Here is a 14,535-nt window from a genome sequence, read left to right as displayed (position 1 = left end):
GCCATTTAAATTTAATTGAGAGAGAGAGAGACAGGTAGAGAGAGACAGGTAGAGACAGAGAGAGAGACAGGTGCCTCATGCAGATCAGGTAGAGAGAGAGAGAGAGAGAGAGAGAGAGAGAGCCAGCCAGCCAGCCAGCCATTTAAATTTAATTGAGAGAGAGAGAGACAGGTAGAGAGAGACAGACAGAGAGAGAGGTAGACAGAGAGCCTCCTCTCCTTCCTTCCTCCATAGTCCCTTCCTGTCAAGCCCTCTGCCCTTTGCCCTCTGCCAGCACCCTGTCTGAAGTGATGACATTTAACACCTCTCTTCTAGACTCAGACAGGGGATTCTGGGAAAATATCCATTCAGGATGAGCTATAAAAAACACAACTCAGACCCCGTCTCTCATCTTTTATTACAGGAGGCAACATGAAGCATATGGAAACTGATTTCCTCCATTTCATCAGGCAACATGAAGCATATGGAAACTGATTTCCTCCATTTCATCAGGCAACATGAAGCATATGGAAACTGATTTCCTCCATTTCATCAGGCAACATGAAGCATATGGAAACTGATTTCCTCCATTTCATCAGGCAACATGAAGCATATGGAAACTGATTTCCTCTCCATTTCATCAGGCAACATGAAGCATATGGAAACTGATTTCCTCCATTTCATCAGTCAACATGAAGCATATGGAAACTGATTTCCTCCATTTCATCAGGCAACATGAAGCATATGGAAACTGATTTCCTCCATTTCATCAGTCAACATGAAGCATATGGAAACTGATTTCCTCCATTTCATCAGGCAACATGAAGCATATGGAAACTGATTTCATCAGTCAACATGAAGCATATAGAAACTGATTTCCGTCATTTCATCAGGCAACATGAAGCATATGGAAACTGATTTCCTCCATTTCATCAGGCAACATGAAGCATATGGAAACTGATTTCCTCCATTTCATCAGGCAACATGAAGCAAATGGAAACTGATTTCCTCCATTTCATCAGGCAACATGACGCATATGGAAACTGATTTCATCAGTCAACATGAAGCATATGGAAACTGATTTCATCAGTCAACATGAAGCATATGGAAACTGATTTCCTCCATTTCATCAGGCAACATGAAGCATATGGAAACTGATTTCCTCCATTTCATCAGTCAACATGAAGCATATGGAAACTGATTTCCTCCATTTCATCAGTGAACATGAAGCATATGGAAACTGATTTCCTCCGTGTGTGTCTGCTAATGAACGCTGCTCTGCCACCACGTGGCCCTCGACGTTGTTATGTAGAGGGCGTTTATTTGGAACGGCATCTCCCCTCGCACGGCGGAAATACGTGGTAAACAGCTTTGTCAAAAGACTATCCAATCTTTCCAAAAAGTTTCCACATCAAGCTAAAGGGGAAAGAAAATGATGACTGTAATTGAGCCAATTTACGAGGGTGTAGGGATCTTATCGTATATTAGACCTGCCCAATGCGAAAATGTTTTGGCACGGGGTAGAAAGTGGAACTCAGCCCAGACATAACAGCCTCCTGGGCCAACAGGGTGAGGGTGGATGAGTGCAGGAGGGCTGGGGTGCTGCCTGTGCTTGTCCCCTGGTGACATCCTAGCGAGAGCAGGAGAACATCTGGCCTGTACCCTGACAGACCCTGCCCCACTGGGAAACAGGATGTCAACCTGGTTCTCCCAGCTGTGCACACCGAGCCTCCCTCGCCACACACTTCCACCCCCCTCTCCCACACACACACAGTTCTAAACCCTCCTCTCTCTCTTCCTCCAGACGTCTCAGGAGTTTCTGAACCAGCTGATGTCTAAGTTGGGGGGTAAGAACCCCGAGGAGACAGGGGGTTTCCAAGAGGCCCCTCTGGCTTACGATGCAGTGTGGGCCCTGGCTCTGGCCCTCAACAAGACCGTTGGGCCCCTGAAGGCCAAGGGCCGCAGGCTGGAAGACTTCAACTACAACAACCGAGATATCACAGCCGAGATCTACCGCGCCCTCAACACCAGCTCGTTTGAAGGAGTGTCAGTGAGTATTGGAATATATAGCCTAACCAGGGGGAAGAGGGAGGGGGGTGGAGAAGCTTGTGATTGTACTGGGAGAGAGATGAGAGAGAGAGAGAGCGAGACAGAGAAAGAGAGAGAGAGAGAGATAGAAAGAGAGCGAGATAGAGAGAGACAGACAGATGGACAGAGAAATACTACCAGAACCCATTGGATTCTCCAATTACATTGAATGAACTACAGGACAAAATACAAAACCCTTCAACCCAAAAAGGCCTGTGGTGTTGATGGTATCCTAAATGAACTAAATTAAATGATAAAATATACAGACCACAAATTCCAATTGGCTCTTTAACATCAGCCTTAGCTCTGGCATCTTCCCCAATATTTGGAACCATGGACTGATCACCCCAACCCACAAAAGTGGAGACAAATTTAAACAATGTACTGAGCAAATTAGCGTACGATAGACCACGTATTCACTCTGCACACCCTAATTCACAAACAAACAAAACAAAAGCAAAGCCTTCTCATGCTTTGTTCATTTCAAAAAAGCTTTTGACTCAATTTGGCATGAGGGTCTGCTATACAAATTGATGGAAAGCGGTGTTGGGGGAAAAACATATGACATTATAAAATCCATGTACATAAACAAGAAGTGTGCAGTTAAAATTGGCAAAAAACACACACATGTGGGGTAAGACAGGGATGCAGCTTGAGCCCCACCCTCTTCAACATATATATCAACGAATTGGCGAGGGCACTAGAACAGTCTGCAGCACCCGGCCTCACCCTACTAGAATCTGAAGTCAAATTTCTACTGTTTGCTGATGATCTGGTGCTTCTGTCCCCAACCAAGGAGGGCCTACAGCAGCACCTAGATCTTCTGCACATATTCTGTCAGACCTGGGCCCTGAGGGTAAATCTCAGTAAGACAAAAATAATGGTGTTCCAAAAAAGGTCCAGTTGCCAGGACCACAAATACAAATTCCATCTAGACACCGTTGCCCTAGAACACACAACAAACTGTACATACCTCGGCCTAAACATCAGCGCCACAGGTAACCTCCACAAAGCTGTGAACGATCTGAGAGACAAGGCAAGAAGGGCCTTCCAGACATCAAAATAAATATACAATTTGACATCCCAATTAGGATCTGGCAAAAAAATAATAATAATACAAGCACCAAATTGAGACTGCATGCAGAATTATTCAAAAACATCCTCAGTGTGCAACGTAAAGCACCAAATAATGCACTACCCGATAAATATCAAAATCCAGAAAAGAGCCGTTAACCCCCTAGACTCGATTGATGCACCGGGGCCCATCAAAATCCATCAGTTTAAGTTAGAGATGTCTGTTTTTTTGCATTGGATGTGTCTCAATCTACCTCATCTGCCTATGTCGCACTTCCTCATCTGCGGTGAAAGGTGGCAGAGCTAGAGCGGTGTTTATCAGACCACCCGAAAAAATCGGTCTTCTCACAAAAAACATCTGTAGTGTACGAATGGTTTGACCTACGAACTATTATGACCACTCTATAGAAAGGGGAGTCTCCCACAAACACGATTGTGTTCTCCATTTTACATGTCCCACAAGTGTCACTGGACTCGTCTGAAGGTAACCTGTACCGGATTTAAAAAAAATAATGGAAGTATGAAGGTAGTTTTGTGCCTACCCCAAAAAAGGGGTTAGATATGTGTAAAGAAAGGTTTTTGGGATATCTCCTAGATTAAAGACACACACTTCAAAACCTTGTTTCTTATGAGACATTTTTTGACTGTCAGCTTTACCATTTACGAATGTGTTATTCAATATGTTTCTATGCAAACAGAAATTTGCATCCTGTAGCACTAACTCCAAAACGTTTTGGGACACTGTAAAGTCCATGGAGAATAAGAGCACCTCCCCCCAGCTGCCCACTGCACTGAGGTTAGGAAACACTGTCACCACCGATAAATCTACAATAATCGAGAATTTCAATAAGCATTTTGCTACGGCTGGCCATGCTTTCCACTTGGCTACCACTACCCCGGCCACCAGCTCTGCACCCTCCGCTGCAACTTGCCCATGCCCCCCCCCCGCTTCTCCTTCACACAAATTCAGACAGCTGATGTTCTGAAAGAGCTGCAAAATCTGAACCCCTACAAATCATCTGGGCTAGACAATCTGGACCCTTTCTTTCTAAAAATAGCCGCCGAAATTGTCGCAACCCCTATTACTAGCCTGTTCAACCTCTCTTTCGTAACGTCTGAGATCCCCAGAGATTGGAAAGCTGCCGCGGTCATCCCCCTCTTCAAAGGGGGTGACACTCTAGATCCAAACTGTTACAGACCTACATACATCCTGCCCTGCCTTTTGAAAGTTTTTGAAAGCCAAGTTAACAAACAGATCACCGACCATTTCGAATCCCACCGTACCTTCTCCGCTATGCAATCCGGTTTCCGAGCTGGTCATGGGTGCACCTCAGCCACGCTCAAGGTCCTAAACGATATTATAACCGTGATCGATAATAGACAGTACTGTGCAGCCGTCTTCATCGACCTGGCCAAGGCTTTCGACTCTGTCAACCACCGCATTCTTATTGGCAGACTAAATAGCCTTGGTTTCTCAAATGACTGCCTCGCTTGGTTCACCAACTACTTCTCAGATAGAGTTCAATGTGTCAAATCGGAGGGCCTGTTGTCTGGACCTATGGCAGTCTCTATAGGGGTGCCACAGGGTTCAATTCTTGGGCCGACTCTTTTCTCTGTGTATATCAATGATGTCGCTCTTGCTGCTGGTGACTCTCAGATCCACCTCTACGCAGACGACACCATTCTGTATACATCTGGCTCTTCATTGGACACTGTGTTAACAAACCTCCAAACGAGCTTCAATGCCATACAACACTCCTTCCATAGCCTCCAACTGCTCTTAAACACTAGTAAAACTAAATGCATGCTCTTTAATCGAAAGCTGCTGGCACCCGCCCACCCGACTAGAATCACTACTCTCGACGGGTCTGACCTAGAGTATGTGGACAACTACAAATACCTAGGTGTCTGGTTAGACTGTAAACTCTCCTTCCGGACTCACATTAAGCATCTCCAATCCAAAGTTAAATCTAGAATCGGCTTCCTATTTTGCAACAAAGCCTCCTTCACTCATGCTGCCAAACATGCCCTCGTAAAACGGACTATCCTACCGATCCTTGACTTCGGCGATGTCATTTACAAAATGGCCTCCAACACTCAACTCAGCAAATTGGATGTAGTCTATCACAGTGCCATCCGTTTTGTCACCAAAGCCCAATATACTACCCACCATTGTGACCTGTACGCTCTTGTTGGCTGGTCCTCACTACATATTCGTCGCCAAACCCACTGGCTCCAGGCCATCTATAAATCACTGTTAGGCAAATCCCCGCCTTATCTTAGCTCATTGGTCACCATAGCAGCACCCACCCGTAGTATGCGCTCCAGCAGGTATATCTCACTGGTCATCCCCAAAGCCAACACCTCATTTGGCTGCCATTCCTTCCAGTTCTCTGCTGCCAATGACTGGAACGAACTGCAAAAATCTCTGAAGCTGGAGACTCTTATCTCCCTCACTAACTTTAAGCATCAGTTGTCAGAGCACCTTACCGATCACTGCACCTGTACACAGCCCATCTGAAATTAGCCCACCCAACTACCTCATCCCCATATTGTTATTTATTTTGCTAATTTGCACCCCAGTATCTCTATTTGCACATCATCTCTTGCACATCTATCATTCCAGTGTTAATACTAATTGTAATTATTTTGCACTATGGCCTATTTATTGCCTTACCTCCATAACTTGCTACATTTGCACCCACTGTATATATATTTTCTGTTGTATTTTTGACTTTATGTTTTGTTTTACCCCATATGTAACTCTGTGTTGTTGTTTTTATCGCACTGCTTTGCTTTATCTTGGCCAGGTTGCAGTTGTAAATGAGAACTTCCTGGTTAAATAAAGGTGAAATAAAATAAAAAATAAATACAAATATGGGCTTCAGTAGTAAAAAGCCAAAATCAATATTTTATCCAATATTTTTTAAAATACTTTTTGGATACCTAAAGGGGTCCTAAAGGTCAAAATCAAATAGCTTAATGATCCAGAGTATGACCATCTTAAAACAATTACATATGGCATCTTAGCGTTCACAAACAGACCCCATAGAGCCCCAGGACAGCAACACAATTAGACCCAACAATTAGACCCAAACAAATCATGAGAAACAGAAAGATAATTACTTACATTTTACATTATTACTTGACACATTGGAAAGAATTGACCAAATAACAGAGCAAACTGGAATGATATTTGGCCCTAAACAGAGAGTACACAGTGGCAGAATACCTGACCACTGTGACTGACCCAAAATTAGGAAAAGCTTTGTACAGACTCAGTGAGCATGACTTTGCTATTGAGAAAGGCCGCCGTAGGCAGAACTGGCTCTCAAGAGAAGACAGGCTATGTGCACACTGCCCACAAAATGAGGTGGAAACTGAGCTGCACTTCCTAACCTCCTGCCAAATGTATGACCATATTAGAGACACATATTTCCCTCAGATTACATAGACCCACAAAGAATTTTAAAACAAATCCAATTTTGATAAACTCCCATATCTATTGGGTGAAATACCACAGTGTGCCATCACAGCAGCAATATTTGTGACCTGTTGCCACAAGAAAAGGGCAACCAGTGAAGAACAAACACCATTGTAAATACAATCCATATTGATGTTTATTTATTTTCCCATTTGTACTTTAACTATGTGCACTTCATTACAACACTGTATATATACATAATATGACACTTGAAATGTCTTTATTCCTTTGAAACTACTGTTAATTTCTGATTGTTTATTTCACTTTTGTTTATTATCTATTTTACTTGCTTTGGCAATGTTTCCCATGCCAATAAAGCCCTTTGAGATTGAGGAGAGAGAGAGAGAGAGAGAGAGAGAGAGAGAGAGAGAGAGAGAGAGAGAGAGAGAGAGAGAGAGAGAGAGAGAGAGAGAGAGAGAGAGAGAGAGAGAGAGAGAGAGAGAGAGAGAGAGAGAGAGAGAGAGAGAGAGAGAGAGAGAGAGAGAGAGAGAGAGAGAGAGAGAGAGAGAGGTGTTAAAACAATAAAGATATAGATTATCTTCCTTCTTTCTTCCTACAGGGCCATGTTGTGTTTGACGCCCAGGGTTCTAGAATGGCCTGGACTCTTATTGAGCAGCTGCAAGGTATAGTACTCTCTCTATTCCTCCTGTGTACAATAAACCACAATCAGGCATTGGAAATGAAGAACATGTGCCCAACTAGAATGGTGACATAATGTCATTTGAAACATTGCATGGCACCTGGGCTAGTAAACTTTCTGGTCTACTAGCGTGGCTGACCAGTGCCCAAAATCCTTAAATTCCATCCCTGAGTCCATAATCATGGGTATCAACCAAATACACTGAGTGTACAACATACTAAGAACACCTGCTCTTTCCATGACATAGACTGACCAGGTGAATCCAGGTGAAATCTATGATCCCTTATTGATGTCACCTGTCAAATCCACTTCAATCAGTGTAGATGAAGGGGAGGAGACAGGTTAAAGAAGGATTTTTAAGCCTTGAGACAATTGAGACGTGGATTGTGTATGTGTGACATTCAGATTCAAGACTTAAGTGCTGGGTTATGGTCGTAGGTGCCAGGCGCACCGGTTTGTGTCAAGAACTGCAACGCTGCTGGGTTTTTCACACTCAACACTTTCCCGTATGTATCAAGAATGGTCCACCACCCAAAGGACATCCAGCCAACTTGACACAATTGGAGTCAACATGGGCCAGAATCACTGTGGAACGCTTTCCACACCTTGTAGAGTCCGTGCCCCAACGAATTGAGGCTGTTCTGAGGGCAAAAGGGGGTGCAACTCAATATTAGGAAGGAGTTCCTAATGCTTTGTCCACTCACTGTATATGATCTATATGCAGTATACACAATGTAAAGTACGATAATCATTATCAAGAGTATCCTCTTACAGTACGTTCTGTCATTGGTTTCTGTGACTATATCAGTTGTCAAGTGTAGGGTTAGGTTTCTGTCCAGACACATACAGTGGGGAGAAAAAGTATTTGATACACTGCCGATTTTGCAGGTTTTCCTACTTACAAAGCATGTAGAGGTCTGTCATTTTTATCATAGGTACACTTCAACTGTAAGAGACGGAATCTAAAACAAAAATCCAGAAAATCACATTGTATGATTTTTCAGTAATTAATTTGCATTTTATTGCATGACATAAGTATTTGATCACCTACCAACCAGTAAGAATTCCGGCTCTCACAGACCTGTTAGTTTTTCTTTAAGAAGCCCTCCTGTTCTCCACTCATTACCTGTATTAACTGCACCTGTTTGAACTCGTTACTTGTATAAAAGACACCTGTCCACACACTCAATCAAACAGACTCCAACCTCTCCACAATGGCCAAGACCAGAGAGCTGGCTGTGTAAGGACATCAGGGATAAAATTGTAGACCTGCACAAGGCTGGGATGGGCTACAGGACAATAGGCAAGCAGCTTGGTGAGAAGGCAACAACTGTTGGCGCAATTATTAGAAAATGGAAGAAGTTCAAGATGACGGTCAATCACCCTCGGTCTGGGGCTCCATGCAAGATCTCACCTCGTGGGGCATCAATGATCATGAGGAAGGTGAGGGATCAGCCCAGAACTACACGGCAGGACCTGATCAATGACCTGAAGAGAGCTGGGACCACAGTCTCAAAGAAAACCATTAGTAACACACTAATAATAATAATAATATGCCATTTAGCAGACGCTTTTATCCAAAGCGACTTACAGTCGTGCGTGCATACATTTTTGTGTATGGGTGGTCCCGGGGATCGAACCCACTACCTTGGCGTTACAAGCGCCGTGCTCTACCAGCTGAGCTACAGAGGACCACCACTACGCCGTCATGGATTAAAATCCTGCAGTGCACGCAAGGTCCCCCTGCTCAAGCCAGCTCATGTCCAGGCCCGTCTGAAGTTTGCCAATGACCATCTGGATGATCCAGAGGAGGAATGGGAGAAGGTCATGTGGTCTGATGAGACAAAAATATAGCTTTTTGGTCTAAACTCCACTCGCCGTGTTTGGAGGAAGAAGAAGGATGAGTACAACCCCAGGAACACCATCCCAACCGTGAAGCATGGAGGTGGAAACATCATTCTTTGGGGATGCTTTTCTGCAAAGGGGACAGGACGACTGCACCGTATTGAGGGGAGGATGGATGGGGCCATGTATTGCGAGATCTTGGCCAACAACCTCCTTCCCTCAGTAAGAGCATTGAAGATGGGTCGTGGCTGGGTCTTCCAGCATGACAATGACCCGAAACACACAGCCAGGGCAACTAAGGAGTGGCTCCGTAAGAAGCATCTCAAGGTCCTGGAGTGGCCTAGCCAGTCTCCAGACCTGAACCCAATAGAACATCTTTGGAGGGAGCTGAAAGTCCGTATTGCCTAGCGACAGCCCCGAAACCTGAAGGATCTGGAGAAGGTCTGTATGGAGGAGTGGGCCAAAATCCCTGCTGCAGTGTGTGCAAACCTGGTCAAGACCTACAGGAAACGTATGATCTCTGTAATTGAAAACAAAGGTTTCTTTACCAAATATTAAGTTCTGCTTTTCTGATGTATCAAATACTTATGTCATGCAATAAAATGCAAATTAATTACTTAAAAATCATACAATGTGATTTTCTGGATTTTTGTTTTAGATTCCGTCTCTCACAGTTGAAGTGTACCTATGATAGAAATTACAGACCTCTACATTCTTTGTAAGTAGGAAAACCTGCAAAATCGGCAGTGTCTCAAATACTTGTTCTCCCCACTGTATGTTCTGTGAGCCTCGTACAAATAGGGTCATAATATTGTAAAACAATTATACACTAAAGTGTTGGTCCCATGTTACATGAGCTGAAATTAAAGATTCCAGAAATGTTCCCATAATGCACAAAAAAAGCTTATTTCTCAAAACTGTTGTGCACAAATTTGTTTACATCCCTAGTAGTGAGCATTTCTCCTTTGCCAAGATAATCCATCCACCTGACAGGTGTGGCATATCAAGAAGCTGTTTAAACAGCATGATCATTACACAGGTGCACCTTGTGCTGGGGACAATAAAAGGCCACTCTAAAATGTGCAGTTTTGTCACACAACACAATGCCACAGATGTCTCAAGTTTTGAGGGAGCATGCAATTGGTATGCTGACTGCAGGAATGTTCACCAGAGCTGTGGCCAGATAATTGAATGTTAATTTCTCTACCATAAGCCGCCTCGAACATCGTTTTAGAGAATTTGTCAGTACGTCTAACCGGCCTCACAACCACAGACCACGTGTATGGGGTCGTGTGGGCGAGCGGTTTGCTGATGTCAACATTGTGAACAGAGTGCCCCATTGTGGCGGTGGGGTTATGGTATGGGCAGGCATAAGCTACGGACAATGAACACAATTGCATTTTATTGATGGCAATTTGAATGCACAGAGATACCATGATGAGATCCTGAGGCCCATTGTCGTGCCATTCATCCGCCGCCATCAATTCATGTTTCAGCATGAGAATGCACGGCCCCATCTCGCAAGGATCTGTACACAATTCCTGGAAGCTGAAAATGTCCCAGTGCTTCCATGGCCTGCATACTCACCAGACATGTCACTCATTGAGCATGTTTGGGATGCTCTGGATCAACGTGTACGACGGCATGTTCCAGTTCCCGCCAATAACCAGGAACTTCACACAGCCATTGAAGAGGAGTGCGACAACATTCCACAGGCCACAATAAACAGCCTGATCAACTCTACGCGAAGGAGGCAAATGGTGGTCACACCAGATACTGACTGGTTTTCTGATCCACGCCCCTACTTTTTTTTTTAAGGTATCTGTGACCAACAGTTGCATATCTGTATTCCTAGTCGTGAAATCCATAGATTAGGGCCTAATGAATTTATTTAAATTGACTGATTTCCTTAGATGAACGGTAACTAAAATCTTTGAAATTGTTGCATTTTGCATTTATATTTTTATTCAGTGTAACAGGAAAAAAAGAAAATGAACATGTGCATAAAAAGTTAATATAGCTGCTTGAATATTTCAGTGAATGCTGGAGGGTTTCACAAAAAGCCACTTTCATGTCGCTGCCAAATTAGCTATTCTGAAATGCATGAGTTACCTTTTTTTTTCCGCAATTGCAATGAACCCGAGCTTATCCTCCAAGCCCAGCGCTTTAGTTTAGCAGAAAAGTTGCTACAGTCATGTTTACAAAATCACCATGCAGAGAGAGAGAGAGAGAGAGAGAGAGAGAGAGAGAGAGAGAGAGAGAGAGAGAGAGAGAGAGAGAGAGAGAGAGAGAGAGAGAGAGAGAGAGAGAGAGAGAGAGAGAGAGAGAGAGAGAGAGAGAGAGAGAGAGAGAGAGAGACATAGAGAGAGACATAGAGAGAGACATAGAGAGAGACATAGAGAGAGACATAGAGAGAGACATAGAGAGAGACATAGAACACTCCATATGGTGGTCTGGTTGTTTTCTGGCTCCTATTCATTTTAATCTTTCTCCCCTTTATTATAATTAGTCAGTCTCAAAGCACTGCATGTGCTTGTCTTAAATCAAATCAATTATTGTTGACTTCCATGGAGCAGTACTGTAGCCATGACGATAAGAGCCGGAGCAGGAAGAGTACTAGTAGTAAAATAACTAGAAATAGTTTTGAATGTATTTTGCCTTTGTTTGTTAATATCCTTTGTCACACAGGAATGGTGTCAACGTCATCGTCTCATCTATGCCTACATCAGGCTCTAGCTGCCTGTGAGCAAGGCAGGGCAGTGAGGTGGTGTTCGTTGGTTTGGCTGGGTTTTGATCATTGATCATGTTCGATCTGTCTGCCGCTTTGTTTCTCCTCTGACGGCCTGCGTCAGTGTCTCTCATGTTGTCTCTCATGTTGTCTCTCATGTTGGGAACGCTCTTTGTTTTTGTGGCGGCTGATGAAAAATTAAGCTTGTTTTCCCAATCTCCTCTCTTCTCTGTTGCTTCCCCACTGTCCCAGAAAAGGAAGTGTTGTTTTGATTAATAATTTATTCAATACTAATTGGAGTGGGTTTTGCCCAGGGCAGTTTGGAGTGGGTTTTGCCCAGGGCAGTGGGTTTGGTTCTGGATGTAGTAGAGTGCAGTGCAGGCTAAGTGCCTCAGTCAGCCAGCAGCTACTGCATATCTACTGCATATCTACTGCATATCTACTGCATATCTACTGCATATCTACTGCATATCTACTGCATATCTACTGTATATCTACTGCATAACTACTGCATGTCTACTGCATATCTACTGCATATCTACTGCATATCTACTGTATATCTACTGCATATCTACTGCATATCTACTGCATATCTACTGCATATCTACTGCATATCTACTGTATATCTACTGCATAACTACTGCATATCTACTGCATAACTACTGCATATCTACTGCATATCTACTGTATATCTACTGCATAACTACTGCATATCTACTGCATATCTACTGCATATCTACTGCATAACTACTGCATATCTACTGCATATCTACTGCATATCTACTGCATATCTACTGCATATCTACTGTATATCTACTGCATATCTACTGCATATCTACTGCATATCTACTGCATATCTACTGCATATCTACTGCATATCTACTGCATATCTACTGTATATCTACTGCATAACTACTGCATGTCTACTGCATATCTACTGCATATCTACTGCATATCTACTGTATATCTACTGCATATCTACTGCATATCTACTGCATATCTACTGCATATCTACTGCATATCTACTGTATATCTACTGCATAACTACTGCATATCTACTGCATATCTACTGTATATCTACTGCATATCTACTGCATATCTACTGCATATCTACTGCATATCTACTGTATATCTACTGCATATCTACTGTATATCTACTGTATATCTACTGCATATCTACTGCATATCTACTGCATATCTACTGTATATCTACTGCATATCTACTGCATAACTACTGCATATCTACTGCATATCTACTGTATATCTACTGCATATCTACTGCATATCTACTGCATATCTACTGCATATCTACTGTATATCTACTGCATAACTACTGCATAACTACTGCATATCTACTGCATAACTACTGCATAACTACTGTATATCTACTGCATAACTACTGCATATCTACTGCATATCTACTGTATATCTACTGTATATCTACTGTATATCTACTGCATATCTACTGCATATCTACTGTATATCTACTGCATATCTACTGCATAACTACTGCATATCTACTGCATATCTACTGTATATCTACTGCATATCTACTGCATATCTACTGCATATCTACTGCATATCTACTGCATATCTACTGTATATCTACTGCATAACTACTGCATAACTACTGCATATCTACTGCATAACTACTGCATATCTACTGCATAACTACTGCATATCTACTGCATATCTACTGTATATCTACTGCATAACTACTGTATATCTACTGCATATCTACTGTATATCTACTGCATAACTACTGCATATCTACTGCATATCTACTGCATATCTACTGTATATCTACTGCATAACTACTGCATATCTACTGTATATCTACTGCATAACTACTGCATATCTACTGCATAACTACTGCATATCTACTGCATATCTACTGTATATCTACTGTATATCTACTGCATATCTACTGTATATCTACTGTATATCTACTGCATAACTACTGCATATCTACTGCATATCTACTGCATATCTACTGTATATCTACTGTATATCTACTGCATATATACTGCATAACTACTACATATCTACTGCATATCTACTGTATATCTACTGCATATCTACTACATATCTACTGCATATCTACTGTATATCTACTGTATATCTAGTGTATATCTACTGCATATCTACTGCATATCCACTGTATATCTACTGTATATCTACTGCATAACTACTGCATATCTACTGCATATCTACTGCATATCTACTGCATATCTACTGTATATCTACTGCATAACTATTGCATATCTACTGCATGTCTACTGTATATCTACTGCATATCTACTGCATATCTACTGCATATCTACTGCATATCTACTGTATATCTACTGTATATCTACTGCATAACTACTGCATATCTACTGTATATCTAGTGTATATCTACTGCATATCTACTGCATATCTACTGTATATCTACTGCATATCTACTGCATAACTACTGCATATCTACTGTATATCTACTGCATAACTACTGCATATCTACTGCATATCTACTGCATATCTACTGCATAACTACTGCATATCTACTGCATATCTACTGTATATCTACTGCATAACTACTGCATATCTACTGCATATCTACTGCATATCTACTGTATATCTACTGCATAACTACTGCATATCTACTGCATATCTACTGCATATCTACTGCATATCTACTGCATATCTACTGTAAAGTTA

At 42.3% G+C, this 14,535-nt stretch overlaps 1 protein-coding gene across 1 annotated transcript in view; it reads left to right on the top strand.

The window, feature by feature from the left end:
• Positions 1-14,535, top strand: part of gabbr1b (gamma-aminobutyric acid (GABA) B receptor, 1b) — a 261,260-nt gene that overhangs the window by 164,868 nt on the left and 81,857 nt on the right. The window contains exons 13-14 of the mRNA XM_041903830.2: positions 1,784-2,029; positions 7,185-7,248. Coding sequence (XP_041759764.1) covers positions 1,784-2,029; positions 7,185-7,248 — 310 coding nt within the window. The remainder of the gene's footprint in view (positions 1-1,783; positions 2,030-7,184; positions 7,249-14,535) is intronic.

This window comes from Coregonus clupeaformis, chromosome 17 (genome assembly GCF_020615455.1).
Source record: "Coregonus clupeaformis isolate EN_2021a chromosome 17, ASM2061545v1, whole genome shotgun sequence".
NCBI classification, from domain to species: domain Eukaryota; kingdom Metazoa; phylum Chordata; class Actinopteri; order Salmoniformes; family Salmonidae; genus Coregonus; species Coregonus clupeaformis.
The sequence above is the reverse complement of the archived record's forward strand: the minus strand, read 5'-3'. Positions and strand labels throughout refer to the sequence as shown.